Source organism: Pleurodeles waltl, chromosome 12, assembly GCF_031143425.1.
Source record: "Pleurodeles waltl isolate 20211129_DDA chromosome 12, aPleWal1.hap1.20221129, whole genome shotgun sequence".
Lineage (NCBI taxonomy): Eukaryota > Metazoa > Chordata > Amphibia > Caudata > Salamandridae > Pleurodeles > Pleurodeles waltl.
This window is the reverse complement of record NC_090451.1, coordinates 9,010,698-9,029,360: the sequence shown is the minus strand read 5'-3', so window position 1 is coordinate 9,029,360 and position 18,663 is coordinate 9,010,698. Positions and strand designations below refer to the sequence as shown.

Here is an 18,663-nt window from a genome sequence, read left to right as displayed (position 1 = left end):
GTTTGCAGGCTTCCAGCGTGGTCAGCAGTCGATTCCTTGGCAGAAGGTGAAGAGAGAGATGCAGAGGAACTCGGCTGAGCTCATGCATTCGTTATCTAAAGTTTCCCTAGAGACAGAGACCCTAAATAGCCAGAAAAGAGGGTTTGGCTACCTAGGAGAGAGGATAGGCTACTAACACCTGAAGGAGCCTATCAGCAGGAGTCTCTGACGTCACCTGGTGGCACTGGCCACTCAGAGCAGTCCAGTGTGCCAGCAGCACCTCTTTTTCCAAGATGGCAGAGGTCTGGAGCACACTGGAGGAGCTCTGGACACCTCCCAGGGGAGGTGCAGGTCAGGGGAGTGGTCACTCCCCTTTCCTTTGTCCAGTTTCGCGCCAGAGCAGGGGCTAAGGGGTCCCTGAACCGGTGTAGACTGGCTTATGCAGAATTGGGCACATCTGTGCCCAACAAAGCATTTCCAGAGGCTGGGGGAGGCTACTCCTCCCCTGCCTTCACACCATTTTCCAAAGGGAATGGGTGTCACACCCTCTCTCAGAGGAAGTTCTTTGTTCTGCCATCCTGGGCCAGGCCTGGCTGGACCCCAGGAGGGCAGCTGCCTGTCTGAGGGGTTGGCAGCAGCAGCAGCTGCAGTGAAACCCCAGGAAGGGCAGTTTGGCAGTACCAGGGTCTGTGCTACAGACCACTGGGATCATGGGATTGTGCCAACTATGCCAGGATGGCATAGAGGGGGCAATTCCATGATCATAGACATGTTACATGGCCATATTCGGAGTTACCATGGTGAAGCTACATATAGGTAGTGACCTATATGTAGTGCACGCGTGTAATGGTGTCCCCGCACTCACAAACTTCAGGGAATTGGCTCTGAACCATGTGGGGGCACCTTGGCTAGTGCCAGGGTGCCCTCACACTAAGTAACTTTGCACCTAACCTTTACCAGGTAAAGGTTAGACATATAGGTGACTTATAAGTTACTTAAGTGCAGTGTAAAATGGCTGTGAAATAACGTGGACGTTATTTCACTCAGGCTGCAGTGGCAGGCCTGTGTAAGAATTGTCAGAGCTCCCTATGGGTGGCAAAAGAAATGCTGCAGCCCATAGGGATCTCCTGGAACCCCAATACCCTGGGTACCTCAGTACCATATACTAGGGAATTATAAGGGTGTTCCAGTAAGCCAATGTAAATTGGTAAAAATGGTCACTAGCCTGTTAGTGACAATTTGGAAAGAAATGAGAGAGCATAACCACTGAGGTTCTGATTAGCAGAGCCTCAGTGAGACAGTTAGTCACTACACAGGTAACACATTCAGGCACACTTATGAGCACTGGGGCCCTGGGTTACCAGGGTCCCAGTGACACATACAACTAAAACACCATATATACAGTGAAAAAATGGGGGTAACATGCCAGGCAAGATGGTACTTTCCTACAGTACCCAACTGGTATTGCAAAGGCAAAAGCAAATAGGATAAATGCTCTATTTGTGGTAGTGTGAGGGAGCAGTTAGGCTTATCGGAGGGTAGGGGTAAGCATTTGTTGTACTCACAGAGGCAATAAATGAGCGACATACTCAAAGAATAAATCCAAGACCAATTTAGAAAAATAACAATTATTTTTATATATGTTTCAAACTCAAGAACTTCGTAATCAGGTAAGTAGACTTTTAAGCTTAAATACTATACATCAATGCTCAGCAAACACAGGGTTAACAACAACTTACGAAACTAAGCTCAGGGAGTTAAGGTAAGGACTGGGCACTGATCAGAACCACACCAACAGGCCAGACTGAGCGGCACTGGGGCGGCCGGGTGCAGAGGTGCAGAATGGGTGCCCAGTGGTTTCCGATGGGAGTTTGTCATGAAGACAGGCTACAGGCTCTGGCTAGGAAGCCAGTCAGTTACAACAAGCAGGTATGTAGTAGACTTGGGGTGCTCAGGAATGTAGGTGCACCTTTGGTCCTCTTCTCCTGTGCCCAGGGGCGACGGATGCAAGGAGGTCCTTAGGCGTCGTATTTTCGTATCCAGGAGCACTTGCAGTCAGGGGGTCGGACGTTGTTGGCACTGATGACCCACCTCAGCTGGGGTCAGGGGTCACATGTGCAGTGATTGCTGTAGCTGTCGAATTTTCTATCTCCAGAAGCCTGTGGGAGAGGGGGCCTGCGTGAAGAGGCTTCAGGCATCTTTGGGGAGTCCAAGATGGGTGAGACCACACTGGATTTAGTCTCTGGGCAACTGGGGACCCGCGTTGGAACCATTGTTTGGCTTCATCTTGGGTCATGGAAGTCGGGTGCAGTGGTCACTTCTGGTGTCTGGTTTCCAGGGTCCAGCAGCTGCAGAGTCTCTTCTTTGAGGTTTTCATCTAGCAAGGCAAGTCCGCTGCCAACGGGAGACTTGAGTCTTTATTGAAGGCTGGAGGGGTTGGCTTTGTGTGCAGGATCCTTTGAGGTCAGCAGGCAGACTAGAGGGCTGGGTCCAGGTCATCTGCTTCTTTTCCTCTTCTGAGGGTGTAACTCTTCTTTGTCTGGGTCTTAGGTTGTCAGAATCTGGAGTTCCTCGATTCAGGGGTGCCACCTAAATACTTAATTTAGGGGCATTACAGAGAATGCCAGGCGTTAGCCAATAGGTTGATCACCTCTAGGGTGACTACACCTTTCTTATGACCACTTCCACTGGGAAGTGGGCATAACCCTAACTCAAGTGGCCTAATTCCATCCAAATGGAGGATTTTGAAAAATAGTGTCCACTTCAGCTTGTCTACCTTGGGGTGGGAGTGGCATGAAGTGGGCCCTCCTAATTTAAGTAATTTTCCCACCTATGCTGCTGCCAAAAGGTGGATCAGGACAGGGGGGGGGTCGGTCATCTCCACCATCTGGAGAGATCTGGGTCGCATTACAAAGCCAAGCACCCTGAAATGCCCATCCAGCCTGGAACAGGAGGTCACACTTCTACCCAGAGAAGGCGTTTGTCTTAGGCTACCGAGAGCACTGGCTCTCACTGTGGGGGGCCAGAAACACATCTCTGGTGGCTGAAGTGGTCAGGACCAGTCAGTCAGCACACTAGTAGCTGGTAGGTGTTCAGGGGGCCCTCTGTGTGCATTTTGTTAATACATCCATCCCTGGGGTCAATGAGGGTTTATTATTCTGATATGTTTGATACCAAACATCCCAGGATTCAGAGAAGCAATCATGTAGCTGGGGAACTCGTAGTGACCAGTGTTCAGCACATGCATTTAGAATGGCTTCCTTGTACATTTAACTATGTCAAATAATCGACAGACATAGCAGGGGCATATCTGCTCATGTACGTACGTCCTCACTTGTAATATATTGCACCCTGCCTTTGGACTGTAAGACCTGCTAGAGGGGTGACTTACATATATTGCATGCATTGTTTAGGGGACATGGCACACAGGCTGTGTGTCATGTTGTATTTTCTATTTTGGGAGCACCTTGTCACGCAGCCTGCAGTGGCAGTCTGCGTAAGGTTTGTGCTGGGTTCCTCAGAGTGGCACAAGTTGCTGCAGCTCTGAGGGGCCCTCTCAGTACTCATGCCCTAGGTACCAGGGGTACCATTTACTAGGGACTTACAGGGGGCTGAAGGGCCTGGTCACTTGCGGATCAAGTGACCAGGTGTCTTGTTTTAGGGAAGGAACTGGCACTTGGGACCTGGTTAGCAGTAACCCAGGGCACTTCAGTCGAAGTTGCATCTACAAACCAGGCAAACATTGGGGGGTACTGCAAACAGAACCCAGCTCCGGACAGTATGCATCACTCAAACTGGAGACCTAAACCGGCCAAATGCGAGGAAACATGACAGATGGTGTAATGTTCACAATAACCAGTTCATTCATTACTTTATTACCCAGCCACACAAACTGAGCTGAGCACCTATGCTAGAGCCCACTGAGCTGTTTCTCGCATCTTAGAAAAATGATAATTTTCCTGAGAAAGCAGATGATGACTACAGGTTAACAGCTCAGGGGATGAAGCCAGTCTCTTATCCAAGCAAATGGAGGAAACACGCACCTCTGCTTGGAATGAAGGTCCTGCTGGAGGGGTAACACGAATGGAGGGCCTTTCGATAGAGGGAAGAGCTGCAAAAACAAGCATGCAATAGGGCACTGACTTTCACAATGTGTGCCAGTTTTGGGTTGCAAGCTAATGGGATGCATTTATGCAGAAACAGAACTTTAACTTGGTAGGGTGTGTTACTAACAGAGCTTCTCTTCCCAACTAGGTAGGAAAGGCATCATTCTGATGGATACAACTACCTGTGGATTCCTCACCTGATGAATACTCCCATGGCGCCAGCATTTGACGGAAATCTTCTTACTAGTCTCTGCACGTCGACGAGGACGTCACTCTAGCCCACGCGACGCCGTCTGACGTCATACAGGCAATAAGAAGTCCTCGCCGACGTGCCGATGACAGTTCCCTTTTTTCCGTGCATTCGAAACGGTTATCTTCGAGGGAGTTACTGTTACCTTCGTGGTTACAGTGTATTGTCTGCTGCGTAGTCTTCTCTGCGGTAACAATGTCTCAGAGGAAGTCGGGTTTCAAGCCCTGTCGAGAGTGTGGGGGCAAGATGTCAGTTACAGATCCTCACTCCGACTGTCTATGGTGTTTGAGCTCCGACCACGACGTCTCGACTTGCGATTCATGTCAACACATGAATCCGAAGGCCCTCAAAGAGCGCGAGGCCAAGTTATTCATGGCAAAGTCAAAGAAGAAGGAGAAACATCATAAGAAGTCTTCTTCGCCAAGGTCTCACCGGCGTCATCGAGACTCCCGGCGCCGTAGAGACTCACGACGTCACTCCAGCAAGGAGTCTCGTTCGAGGTCACCTTCGGCTCGGCGTCGGAGGACTTGGGAGGTCAGCCCCACGGTCACGCCGCATCCATCGACGCCGTTGCCCTCTCCGGCGTCACCGACTTCACCTGGTCAGGCGTCAGTGATTGAGGTGGTGCAGCCTCTTGTGTTTTCTCCGGCGTCGCAGACGTCGAGGCCGGCGTCGGGGTCGCCCTCGATCCAGGCACCCCAGTATCCGGCTTTTCCCACTCCTGGAGCCGATAGTACCGCGTTTCTTAATGCGATGTATACCATCTTTCAGCAGATGGCTCCAGGAGCTGCTCCGGCTGGTCCTTCGGGGCCCTTGGCCTTTTCGTTGGGTGATCCTGCGCCTCTTCGGCCGGCACCCTTTATGCCCTTTCTCCCTTTTGGGAATGTGGGCTCGGCGCCGGTGCCGGCGTCGGTGGCCGCTCCGGTGGCTTCGGATGTTTCGGCCCCGGAGGTTGCCCCTCCGTCGAAGTCAGGATTTTGCCCTGTGACTCCGGTTGGTCCATCGGCTCCAAGACCTCGTCCTCCGGCTCCTGCCTCGGCGCCGAAGCTGCCTGTGGCGCCGGACGCGGCGTCAGATGCTTCTGGAGATCGGCGCCGTTCTTCGACGTCGGCGGAGGCCATGTTGACTCCGCGTATCGAGGAGAGACTTCATTCGAGGAGGCGTGCTCTCCGTCTTTTAGAAGAGCAAGAGTACCAGCGAGTCCTAGAGGAGGGAGAGATTGAGGACTCTGGAGACGGACTGCATGGTCTGGATACAGCCAGTGGGCTGGACACTTCCCCTGAGTGGGACCTTTCATCTCCAGGGGAATATACGGAGGAGGCTGCTTCCTTTCATGCTGTGGTGAGGAAGGCAGCGAGCTTTTTGGACCTGCCTTTGCCGGTGGCAGAGGCAAAGCAGAATTTGCTGACAGAGGTATTGCATCCGGCCTCTGCTGCAGCTGAGCCTCTCTTGCCATTTAATGAGGCTTTGCTGGATCCGGTGTTGGAGGTGTGGAAGAAGCCGGTGTCTTCCTCGGCCGTTCATAGGGCTGTGGCTAGGAGGTATCGAGCTGCACCATCTGACCCTGGCTTTCTCTCTAGACACCCTACGCCGGAGAGCTTGGTGGTGCAAGCCTCCTGTTCCTCAAAGTCAGCGCCTGGTTCCTTCCCGACGGTGCCTGGAGACAGAGACTCCAAGAAACTGGATGCGCAGTCCAAGAAAATATTTTCGTCATGCAGTTTGGCGTTGAAGGCCACCAACGCCACGTGCATTCTGGGGAGGTACATCCATGCGCTGATGGATGATATTTCGTCTTCATTCACGGAGCTTCCCCAGGGTCTTTTGGATGTGGTCTCGGACGCCCAGGCTGCCGCGACCCAGATTATCCAGTCTGGGCTGGACACGACCGACTCGGTGGCCAGGGCGATGGGCACGGCTGTGGTGGCAAGAAGACAGGCCTGGCTCCGAAACTCAGGGTTCTCTGCGGATGTGCAGTCGACCCTGCTGGACCTCCCGTTTGATGGGGACAGACTGTTTGGAGCCAAGGCAGATTCAGCCTTGGAACGATTTAAGGAGAGCAGAGCCACAGCCAAATCGTTAGGACTGCAAGCTCCTTCTTCCTCTGCCTCTTCTAGAATTTTCAGGAGGTTTCGGGGATTTGGGCGTGGCTCTTATTCCTCTTCCTTTCGGGGGAGGTTCCAGCAACCCGCCTCTTCCCTCCCCTATAGGTCATTTAGAGGGAGGGGGAGGGGTGGGGTCCGTACCAGAGGAGCCTCTCAACAGCACTCTGCCTCTTCCTCGTCCTCTGGAGGGGTGCAGCAGGGGAAGCAGCCTTAGGCTTCCACCGTTTCCCACTCACTCCTCTCCTGTAGGGGGAAGATTACAGCGTTTTCTCCACAAGTGGAAGTCTATCACAACGGACACTTGGGTTCTCGGCATTGTGGGAAAAGGCTACGCCCTTCCCTTTCGGGAGTTCCCGCCCCTCATCCCGCCCCGCCCATCTTATTGTTCAGAAGAACACCTCCTGTTGCTAGAACAGGAGGTTCAAGTCCTCCTTTCAAAGGGCGCGGTAGAGTTGGTCCCAGAGCAGGAAAAGGGTCGAGGTTGTTACTCAAGATACTTCCTGATTCCCAAAAAGGATGGTCAGTTGAGACCAATCCTGGATCTGAGGATCTTGAATTGGTTCCTCAAACAGGAAAAGTTCAAGATGCTGACCCTAGCACAGGTGCTTTTGGCGTTGAACAAGGAAGATTGGATGGTGTCTGTCGACTTGCAGGATGCTTACTTTCATATCCCGATACTCAAGTCGCACAGGAAGTATCTCCGGTTTGTGGTAGGGTCGCAGCACTATCAGTTTGCGGTCCTCCCGTTTGGTCTTACTTCAGCACCTCGAGTCTTCACAAAGGTGATGTCAGTGGTTGCGGCGGAGCTCAGAAGGAAGGGGATAGCAGTATTCCCTTACTTGGACGACTGGTTGATCAAAGCCAAGTCCCCGGAGCTTGTGTCGCATCATCTGCAGTCAACAACCCAGTTGTTGTTCGACCTGGGCTTTTCGGTGAACGTGCCCAAATCTCACCTGGAGCCCTCTCAGCGCCTCCTGTTCATAGGGGCAGTACTGGATACAACATTGAGTCGAGCCTTTCCTCCGCCTCAGCGGATTCAAGATATTCAGGAATTGGTTCCAATGTTTCGAAATGGAGCGGTAGTTCCAGTCCTCAAGGTCCTTCGTCTGCTCGGTCTGTTCGCCTCCTGCATTCTGTTGGTCACGCATGCTCGCTGGCACATGAGGGCTCTTCAGTGGTGCCTCCGAAGGCAGTGGTCTCAACACAAGGGAGATTTAGAAGGTACTGTCAAGATCTCCAGAGATGCTGCTGTGGAATTGAAGTGGTGGATTGCGGGCAACAATCTTTCACAGGGGAAGCCGTTCGCGCAGTCGCCACCAGTGGCCACGGTAATAACGGATGCCTCCACCCTAGGATGGGGAGCTCATCTGGGGGATCTGGAGATCAAAGGGCTTTGGTCTCCAGAGGAACAGGTGTTTCATATCAATCTGTTGGAGTTACGGGCTGTACGTTTGGCTCTCAAGGCCTTCCTCCCATCCCTTCGTGGTCAGTCGGTACAGGTCCTGACGGACAATACTACCACGATGTGGTACATAAACAAACAGGGAGGAGTAGGGTCGTACCTTCTCTGCAGAGAAGCTCTTCGGCTATGGTCCTGGGCAAAGGACCATCAGATTTGCTTGGTGGCAAATCATCTGGCCGGGGTCTTGAATGTACGTGCGGACAGTCTCAGTCGCCAATTCTCGGCAGACCACGAGTGGCGTCTCCATCCAGATCAAGTCTGTTTAATCTTCCAGATGTGGGGGTTTCCTCGGATAGATCTGTTTGCCACTCGGGAGAACGCGCATTGCCCGTTATTCTGCAGCCTCCAGTATCCGATGCAGGGAGCGTTGGGGGACGCGTTTCAGATAACCTGGTGCGACCAGTTGCTTTACGCGTTTCCCCCCATACCCTTGATTCCTCGAGTGTTGAGGAAAATTCGCCAAGACCGGGCCCAAGTCATCTTAATAGCTCCGGATTGGCCAAGGAGGGTATGGTACTCCGACCTTCTCCAACTCTCACTGTGCCCTCCGCTCCGTCTCCCTCTCAGGGCAGACCTCCTCTCGCAGTCGCAGGGGCAGGTTTTACACCCCAACCTCCAGAGTCTGCACCTACATGCTTGGAGATTGAACGGGGCAACCTGAGTTCCTTCTCTCTCCCGCCTGATGTAGTGGATGTTATCTTAGCGGCCAGGCGACACTCCACTAAATCTATCTACGCTAATAGGTGGTCTAAATTTGTTATGTGGTGTGGAGAGAGACAGATTGATCCCTTACATGCTCATCTGTCACATGTTTTGTCTTTTGCACTGTCTCTAGCGCAGAAAGGTTGTGCAGTAGCTACCATTAAGGGTTATTTGTCGGCCTTGTCAGCCTTCATTTGTCTTCCAGACCAACCATCGTTATTTAAATCCCCTATTGTTCTCAGATTCTTGAAAGGTCTTCTGAATCAATATCCTCCAAAACCATTCGTTATGCCTCAATGGGATTTGTCCTTGGTCCTGACTTTCCTTATGGGGTCCCCTTTTGAGCCTATGCATTCTTGCCCCTTAAGGTATTTGGTTATTAAAACAGTATTCCTGGTAGCTATAACATCTGCAAGGAGAGTGAGTGAGTTGCAGGCCTTATCGGTTAAACCCCCTTATATAACGTTTTATGGGGATAAGGTGGTGTTGAGGACCAAGGCTGCTTTCCTTCCGAAGGTTGTTTCACCCTTCCATTTGGCTCAGACAATCACTTTGTCCACGTTTTATCCTCCGCCTCATCCTTCAAAGGAGGAAGAAAGACTACATCGCCTGGACCCAAAAAGGGCGTTGAGCTTCTATATCGACAGAATGAAGGATATCAGGCTGGAGGATCAGCTGTTTGTCGGATACGTGGGCAAGAGGAGAGGAAAGGCAGTCCACAAGAGAACACTCTCCAGGTGGGTTGTTCTTTGCATTAAAATCTGTTACTCTTTGGCAAAGAAGGATCCGCCTGAGGGCATTAGAGCTCACTCCACCAGAGCTAAGTCGGCCTCTTCGGCCTTGGCCAGGGGTGTTCCTGTGGTTGACATCTGCAAGGCCGCAACTTGGTCGTCCCTTCACACTTTTGTGAAACATTACTGTTTGGACTCTGAGGTCAGAAGGGACGGTCATTTTGCACGGTCAGTGCTGCAGGATTTCTTGGTTTGACCATTTAGGCACCCACCGCCGGGCGTGGTACTGCTTTGGGACTCTATTCATCAGGTGAGGAATCCACAGGTAGTTGTATCCATCAGAAGAACGAGTTACTTACCTTCGGTAACGACTTTTCTGGTGGATACATTAGCTACCTGTGGATTCCTCACGGTCCCACCCGCCTCCCCGTTGCCTTTTTGGTCTCTCCAAGCAATCCTTGAGTGTGCTCCTTTTGGTCTTCAAAGTTGCAATACATTTTGCATGTATGATATTTGTATATATGTGTATATTTATATATAAATCTATATATATATTGGGTATATACATGATTCGTATGTATAAATATATTTATTTGTTTAAAAAAAAAAAAAAAAGGTTATATTAAATCTACAGCTATTTTATTGCAATGTTGTGTGATTTACAATATTAAGAGATGTTGCTTTGCTCTTTCATTGCATTGGGTTATTATTATTATTCTCATGCACGTAAAAAATGTTGGTACTGTCATCGGCACGTCGGCGAGGACTTCTTATTGCCTGTATGACATCAGACGGCGTCGCGTGGGCTAGAGTGACGTCCTCGTCGACGTGCAGAGACTAGTAAGAAGATTTCCGTCAAATGCTGGCGCCATGGGAGTATTCATCAGGTGAGGAATCCACAGGTAGCTAATGTATCCACCAGAAAAGTCGTTACCGAAGGTAAGTAACTCGTTCGTCTCCATAAAACCTGAAGAGTCTTGGAGCGAAAGTGAAGACAAGAGACAGAGGGTTCTCACCTGTTAGCGATGCGACAGCCCGATCTGGTCTGCCTTTTAAGCACTTTATTGTAGTGAAATGTGTGCCAGATAGATGTGTTCTCACTGGTTTCCACATATATAAATGCACCGGTAAACAAGAGGTGAGATGGGTGAGCTTCACCTATTTTTAAACTGCTGCAGTTATGTAGCTGGTAAATAGGAGCTCAAAGATTTTAGGAAGGTAATTAGAATTTTAAAGATGACTCACCTTGTGAGCACATATGAAAGGATCTGTCGCCTGCTCCACATGCTTGGCTGAGAGTATTGAGGGGTTCTCTAGCCATAATCTGAAGAATCAGGCCTTGTGACAACTGCCAGTTTGGCGGTAAGGGAAGAAGTTCCCATAAGGGAGATGTTTTTTCAGATGAAGTCACTGGCGTTTCTGGTAGAGGTAAGCAGGGTGGAGCAAAGAATGTAGGACAGGTGGTCTTCTGGGTTGCCAGAGTCATCCTGTGAGCATGGAGAAACCGGGTCTGTGACCTCAGTATCAGCGGTGAAGCCATTCTGTACAGGTGTCCGATGAGACGCTGGAAATGTGGGCAGGAGCGGGTACCATGGGGTAAAGGTGGTTGATATAGGGATCCCGTGATCACAGAAGAAGTGGAATCAGGACAAGTGCCAAGGATATTTAAGATCCTGCCGCTGACAGAGAAGTGAGGCTACTGCTCAGGTTTGAGGTGGGTTCAGAGGTTGTGAAGCTTGGAGATGGGAATCTTGAAATAGTGCACAGAGAGGCATATAACCAAAGTGAGATCGGTCTCCTTACCACTTGCGTCATCTTCTCGAGCACAGGAATCAGCTGGAGGAGCTCCTCATCTTCAGGGTCCCCCAACCAACTCTTCACTGGGATTCGATTCAAATTCTGCAACAAGAGGGAAAGAGACTGGTGAGGAGGAGGGGAAGGGGAAGGTCTGAGGTAACGGAGCTAAGGGTTCATTAAGAAAAGTGGGGAGAATCCATAAATAGATAGGGATGGCCTGTGAAGAGACATGAAAGGCTGCGTGAAGATATCCAGAGAGGGTCTGTGACTGGAGGGTAAGAGGGACTTTGAAATAATGGGAGTGAATGATCCAGGAAGAGATCTACAAGAACTGTTTTTTTCATTTGTGCATAGTTTGGTTTCTGGTAAAATGTTACAAGTAGCTTTAAAATATTAGGTGGTCGTTTGTGTGCTGTGATAGACCAGGTGGCCGGTATGAGCACGGGTTGCAGCTCCTTTATGATACTTTTTTCTGTCTGCTATAAGGTATGTTTGATATCCTCCCCCGTATCAAATGAAGTCTGAGGGGAATTGGAATGAAAGATTTCATTTCTCTGCTTGTCCGTGTTTAAAGCTTATTTTATCTTGGGAGAAGAAATGAGGTTCTGTGTTGTTTATCTGAGAGCAGATTATGTAATATAAAGGTGGCTCGACTGGAGACAGAGATTTCTTTGAGCAAGATGGAAACAGTGTTCAAATACCCAATCCTTTCCATGGGAAGTTCTAAGAAATAACCAGAGCTGATTGCATCAGTAAAATGTTCAATGTTACGTTTTGTGGAGGTTCTTAATATTTGTGTGAAATTGCAGCGGGTAGACACGAATGCCATTTCAAATGCTGTGTGTATCACCTTCCTGACACAGATATGTCTATGGTTCCATTTGGGTCAAGAAGTCATCAGCAAAGGTAGCCGTGAATGTTTACATAATGTGGTGCAATGCTGGGTTCCATGAATGTCGGATTGCTTTACAGAAAGGTTTTGTCCTACAAGATGAAATATGTGTGTGCAAATTGTGTGATAGTTTTTTGTGGTTGTAGTGTCTGGAATGGTGGTAGGAAACATTAGTGGGCAACAATACGATACTTGTGTGTCAAATGTACAGGACAGCAATTTCCATGCTGGCAAGGACGGCTTTGGGTAGAAGTGTCCACTTTTTAAATTTGTGCCTTGGATGAAACTGTTCATGTCTGTAGCCAGTATATCTGATAGACACTTCGAATTGCAGATGACTTCCTTTTTGAATTTCTCACAAACGTCTGCTTGATCTGGATAATTTTCTGAACAGTACCCCTGTGCACCAGTAGGATTCGGTCAGCTCTGCGTCAGTCTTCGGCAGCAGGTGAGAATTGCCACCGGCACCACCTGGGCACCTCCGAGGGTGCTGCCTTCTGTCCCCTTCCTTTCCAGGTCCTCCACGTCCAGAATCCGTCCTTGGGTTCCACAGGCGTGGTCCATGGGTCGTGATAACAGCTGGACAATCAGAGGCATCCACTAACTTCAGAGAGAGTCCCTTCTCCCCTCAGCGTACATCTTCTGGGTATCTTGGAGTGGGCACTCTCAAACCTTCCTCGTGTCCGCCAAGAAGGGTCCTGAGCCTCATCAACTCCAACCACTACTCCCTGTGTTAGCCTAAGGGATGACTGCATGGGTAACTATCTTGAACCTGGTCACTGGGGACACTTCGCTTACTTACCTCTGGTGTTTCAGCCCCTAGCAAACTACCACGCTTACCCTAGTTGGGTTCACTATTTCACATTCCACTTCCTTAGTATATGGTTGGGCACCATAGGGCCCTGTATATTGTATGTTATTTCTGTTGATTATTTTGTGTATGTATTGTGTGTAGGTATCTCCAAATGGAGATAAACCAATGCTGTTCTAGTAGTAGTGTTGTAATAAAGTATCTCTTGTTTTTGTAACACTTGTGTGGTTCGTTCTTGTGAGTGAGTTACTGTCTGACTACTGTGGTATTGCAAGTGCTTTACATTCCTCCTGGATTTGCTTCTGCTGCTCACCTCAGCTACCCCTAGGAGCTTTTGCTATCTGGACACCTATTCACTATCACTAAGAGTTGCCAGGACTCAGTATAGGGTGCCACACCATAGGTGTACACCATAAACTGAGCCAGCCTCCCACAACTATATAGAGAGCCAGCTTCCTATAGTGAGGAATGGGAGGGGTCGGTGGTCCCTTTAGAATGCCAGCTTCAAGACCCTATGGACTGGTGTACCAACTTGGGTGAGGCCAGCGGACTGGATACATCTCCAGATACTGGCATGCTTTCTCCTCCTACCGTGGCTATGGAAGAGTGAGCTTACTACTCAATAGTGGTGAGGAGAGCAGCTGAGGTCTTGGACCTTGAGTTGCCTTTGGTGTCAGTCAGGACTAGCCTCCTGACAGAGGTGCTTCAGCCTGGGATTTCAACCTCTGAACCCATGCTCCCATTTAATGAAGCCCGTATGGATGTCCTACTGGGGTTCCTGGTCAAAACCCAAGACAGGGGTCCCTGTGAACAGCACAACTGCCCGCGCCATCGCCCCGCTCCGGGGACGAAAGCTTTCTTATCCCTGAGAGCTTGGACATCCAAGCCTCCACTTCCCAAGGCACTTTCCCTTCCGCACCCCTAGATTGGGAATCCAAAAGGTTGGATATACTTGGGAAGAAGATTTTTTTCTCCAGCCTAGCATTGCAGTCCTTGAACACCACATGCCTTTTGGGCTGTTATTCTTACACACTGTGGGATCCAGTTGCGCAAGTGCTGCTACAGGTCCCAAAGGACGGCGGGCTGTACCTTCTCAGGCAGTTGCCGATGGGAAAGATGCAGAAAAGTTCACTATCCTTTGTGGACTGGATACAACTGACATACTGGGCAGAGAACGGTTTCGTGGACAGTGGCTCTGAGGCACCACGCCTAGTTGAAAACTTATGACTTTTTGGTGGCTGTCCTCGCTACTTTGATGGACATGCCCTTTGATGGCACCAGTCTCTTGAGAGACTTGGCAGACTCGGTGCTCGAGTGCTTCAAGCCTTCTCGTGCTATGCCCTAGGCCTTGGGCCTCACAGTGGGCACTCGTCCCCCTGTCAGTCTGCCTTTCACCCCATGTGTGTCTGCAGAAGGAGCCTCCAACCATGTCCATTACTGGCCAGCCACCATTCCACGCATGCTGCCCAGCCTCTGCGTCGTTGAGATCATGGGATCCACCAACCTTAATGGCTCAGGGAGCCAGTGAACTGGCCAGTCAACTGCTTCCCCTTCTGCAGCCTCCTCTAAGACTTCTTAGTGTGACTCCCCACCAAGAGCCAATAGGAGGCAGGATTCGCCGTCACTTGCGCAGCTGGCAATCCATTACGTCAGACAGGCGGTTTTGCACATTGCCAGAAGGGGCTACTCCATCCCCTTCAAGACTACCCCTCCATGCCACCATCATACGATTGGATGACAGAGGATCATCTGTCCCTTCTCTGCAAGGAAGTTACGGCTATCTTGGCCAAGGGAGCCATACAGAGGGTTCCCGTGCCAGAAGTAGGCTGTGGTTGCTATTCCCATTACTTTAAGGTACCGAAAAAGGACAAGTGCCTCCACCCTATCCTAGACCTTCAATCCCTCAATCTCTTCCTCACAAAGTTCAAAATGCTTACTCTAGCCCAGGTTATCTGCTCTGGGCTAGGAGACTGGATGTAGGAGGCTTGCCTGGTTTGTAGTGGGTACCTTGGGTACTTACACCAGGTCCAGTTATCCCTTGTTAGTGAATGTAGTAGTGTTCTAGCAGCTTAGGCTGATAGAGGTAGCTATAGCAGAGCAGCTTAGGCTGAACTAGGAGACATGCAAAGCTCATGCAATACCACTTATAGTTACACAGTACTTATATACAAGTAAAGAATACTCAGTGTTACCAACAATAAAGGTATTTATTTGGGTGACAGTATCAAAAATATCTTAGAGACAATACTCCTTCTGGAGGTAAGTATTATACACAATATATACACTAGACACCAAAATTAGACAAATAAATAGTCATAGAAAAATGGAAACAGTAGGAAATCCTATAGAATGCAATGGGAGAAAATAGGTCTAGGGGCAACACAAACCATATACTAAAGAAGTGGAATGTGAACCACGAATTCCCCCCTAGACAAGTGTAGCATGTGCAGAATCACTGGTCGATTAAGAATACAGTAAAGGTAAGTAAATTACCCCACCCCAGAAAAGCAGGAGTAAAGTACAGCAAGTTTCCTTAGGACACACTACACCTTGTTTTGGGGATTTTGCAGCAGCCAACTAAGTCTGCAAAGAACAACTGCTGGATTATTGGACCTGAAGTCCCGCAAAGGAAGGGGGCCAAGTCCAGAAGTCAAAAAGTTCCAGGAAGGATAGGAGCCCCTGCCAACCCAGAAGAGGGTGCAAAAGAAGAGTCCCCAGTTAGTCGAAGACTGCAGAAATGCAGCCTAGGAAGATGCCAGTGGGTTCCTGAATGATGCTAAAGATGTCTCACGGCGTGAAGATTGTTGCAGGTGAGATTTTGTGTTGGAAGGCATCAACAAGCCTTGGCTATGGCAAAAGTGTGTTTTTCATGAAAATGGCACTGGATGGACCCAGGAGGGACCTGGGGGCCTCATTTCTGTGTGAAGAGGAAGAAGCGGCTCACAGCACTTCAGAGAGCCCTTAGGATGCCAGCCAGCACCCCCAGTAGCCGCAGGATCCAGGATCAAAGGAGGTGCAAAATGCAGTTGATGAAGCACAACAAAAGAAGGTCCCACGCAGCTGGAGAACAACTCAGCGAGTTGAGCGTCGCAGGGTGGAGTGCTGGGGACCCTGGGCCAGGCTGTGCATGAAGGAATGTTGCAAAGAGTGCACAGAGGCCTCAGGAGGCGAAGAAGACAATACACAGGAGTACCATCGTTCTCAGGAAAGACAAGGTCTTAACTCCTCCAAATTGCATCAGCAGGACCTTAGGACAGTCTATGTCAATGATGTCCACCCTCTGTGTCCTTAGGAGAATGCTCGTCACCGTGAGAGGAGTCCCAGGGTACCGGTCGTCACCTTGGAAGGTGTCGCCACTCCACTGGAGATTTCTTCAGTCCTTCTGGTGCAGGATGAAGACAGGGAGTCCCCAGAGCATGCACACCGTGGTAACTGTTGCAGTTGCTGACTTGGAGCTGAGGTTTCTGAAGAAAAGTGTCTCTTGTGGACACTTTGTTGCAGTTACAGCGTTTCTTGGAGCAGGCTGCGGTTGATCCCAGGTCAGAAGAGTCTGAAGTTGTTGCAGAGGATTCCTGAAGGAAACTTGCAAGCAGAATCTGAAGAGAACCCACAGGAGAGACCCTAAATAGCTCTGAGAGGGGGATTTGCTACCTTATCAGGTATGGACCTAGCAGGAGGGGTCTGACGTCACCTGCTGGCACTGACCACTCAGAGCCCTCCAGAGTGCCCCCACAAGACGGCTGAAGTCTGGGACACACTGGAGGAGCTCTGGGCACCACCCCTGAGGTGGTGATGGACAGAGGAGTGGTCACTCCCCTTTCCTTTGTCCAGCTTCCCACCAGAGCAGAGGAGAATGGGTCCCTGAACCGGTGTAGACTGGTTTAATGCAAGGAGGGCACTATCTGTGCCCTTCAAAGCATTTCCAGAGGCTGGGGAGGCTGTCCCTCTCCAGCCTATAACACCTATTTCCAAAGAGAGAGGGTGTAACACCATGCTCTCTGAGGAAATGCTTTGTTCTGCCTTCCTGGGACTGGGCTGCCCAGACCCAAGGAGGGCAGAACCCGGTCTGTGAGGTGGCAGCAGCTGTAGCTGCAGCGCAAGCCTCAGAGAGCTGGTTTGGCAGTACTGGGGTCTATGGTGGAGCCCCCAGGATGCATGGAATTGGCTCCCCAATACCAGATTTGAAATGGGGGACAATTCCATGATCTTAGACATGTTACTTGGCCATATTCGCAGTTACCATTGTCAAGCTACATATAGGCATTGACCTATACGTAGTGCACGCGTGTAATGGTGTCCCCGCACTCACAAAGTCCGGGGAAATGGCCCTGAACTATGTGGAGGGACCTTTGCTAGTGCAAGGGTGCCCTCACACTTAGTAACTATGCACCTAACCTTCAGCAAGTGAAGGTTAGAAATATAGCTGACTTAAGTTACTTAAGTGCAGTGAAAATGGCTGTGAAATAGTGTGTGCACCATTTCACTCAGGCTGCAGTGGCAGTCCTGTGTAAGAATGGTCTGAGCTCCCTATGGGTGGCAAAAGAAATGCTGCAGCCCATAGGGATCTCCTGAAACCCCAATGACCTGTGTACCTAGGTACCATATACTAGGGACTTATAAGGGGGGGTCCAGTACGCCAATAGAAATTGGTAAATTAAGTCACTGGCCTACAGTGACAAATTTAAAAGCAGAGAGAGCATAAGCACTGAGGTTCTGATTAGCAGAGCCTCAGTGACACAGTTAGGCACTACACAGGCATACACATTAGGCCACAAACTATGAGCACTGGGCTCCTGGCTAGCAGGATCCCAGTGAGACAGGCAAAACACACTGACACACACTCACCAACAGGTCTTAGGTGGGGGTAACCATGCTAGAAAGAGGCTACTTTCTCACACTGGATGGTAGTGTTGGACTTCCATGATGCTTATTTTCTTATTACAGTCCTGCCTGCCGACAGAATTTCCTTGAGGTTCACAGTAGGCCATGAGCACTTTCAGTTCACAGTGCCCCACTTTGGCCTTCCCAGCACCTCTCGGTGTTCATTAAAGTGATGGCGGTGGTCGCAGCTCATCTGCACAGATCAGGGGTTTCAGTCTTACTTTTTCTCAACAACTGGCTGTTGTCTCTGGACTACGATAGAACTCTTGCATTCGCTGGGGTTCGCTACAAACATGCAGTAGTCACACCTGACTCCCACCAAGAGGCTCCCTTTCATCAGAGCTGTTCTGGACACAGTGCCTTTTTGGGCTTCTCCCCAGCAGCGAGTCCAGGATATTCAACCTTTGAAACAAATGTTTCAGCGCCTTTATCTTGGATTTTGGTGAGGTTGACTCAGAGGCTGTTGGGCCTTATGCCCTCCTGTGCCCTGCTAATGACACATGCCGATGGCATATGGGGGCTGTGCAGTGGGACCTGAAGTTCCAGTGGGTGCAGCATCAGGGGACTCTCTCCGACGAAGACCAGATATCGGAGGGAAATGTGCAAGATTTGCAGTGGTGGTCAACGAACCGCGATTGGGTCAGAGACAGATCCCTCTTCCTTCCCCAACCAGATCTGACAGTAGTGGCAGGTGCGTCACTCCTGGGATGGGGCGGCCACCTGGGATAGGTGGAGATCAGAGGCATCCGGTCTCCGGCGGAGTCTGGACTCCACAAATTAACCCGCTGGAGCGCCGTGTGATTCAATTGTTATTGAAGACATTTCTTCCTTCTGTCAAAGGGAAGGTAGTGCAGGTGTTCACGGACATCACCACCGCCATGTGGTATTGCAATAAGCAGGGTGAGGTGGGAAAGAGGACCCTTTGTCAAGAGGCTCTGCACCTCTGGATG

At 50.1% G+C, this 18,663-nt stretch overlaps 1 protein-coding gene across 3 annotated transcripts in view; it reads right to left on the bottom strand.

Moving 5' to 3' along the window:
* The window catches only part of LOC138268127 (CTD small phosphatase-like protein 3), a 173,666-nt gene that overhangs the window by 13,786 nt on the left and 141,217 nt on the right, over positions 1-18,663 (bottom strand). For 2 of the 3 annotated variants that reach the window (XM_069217533.1, XM_069217535.1), the window contains exon 11: positions 11,136-11,231. The exons of the other annotated variant lie outside the window; for it this stretch is intronic. In XM_069217533.1, the coding sequence (XP_069073634.1) occupies positions 11,136-11,231 (96 nt within the window). The remainder of the gene's footprint in view (positions 1-11,135; positions 11,232-18,663) is intronic. 3 annotated transcript variants of the gene reach the window in all.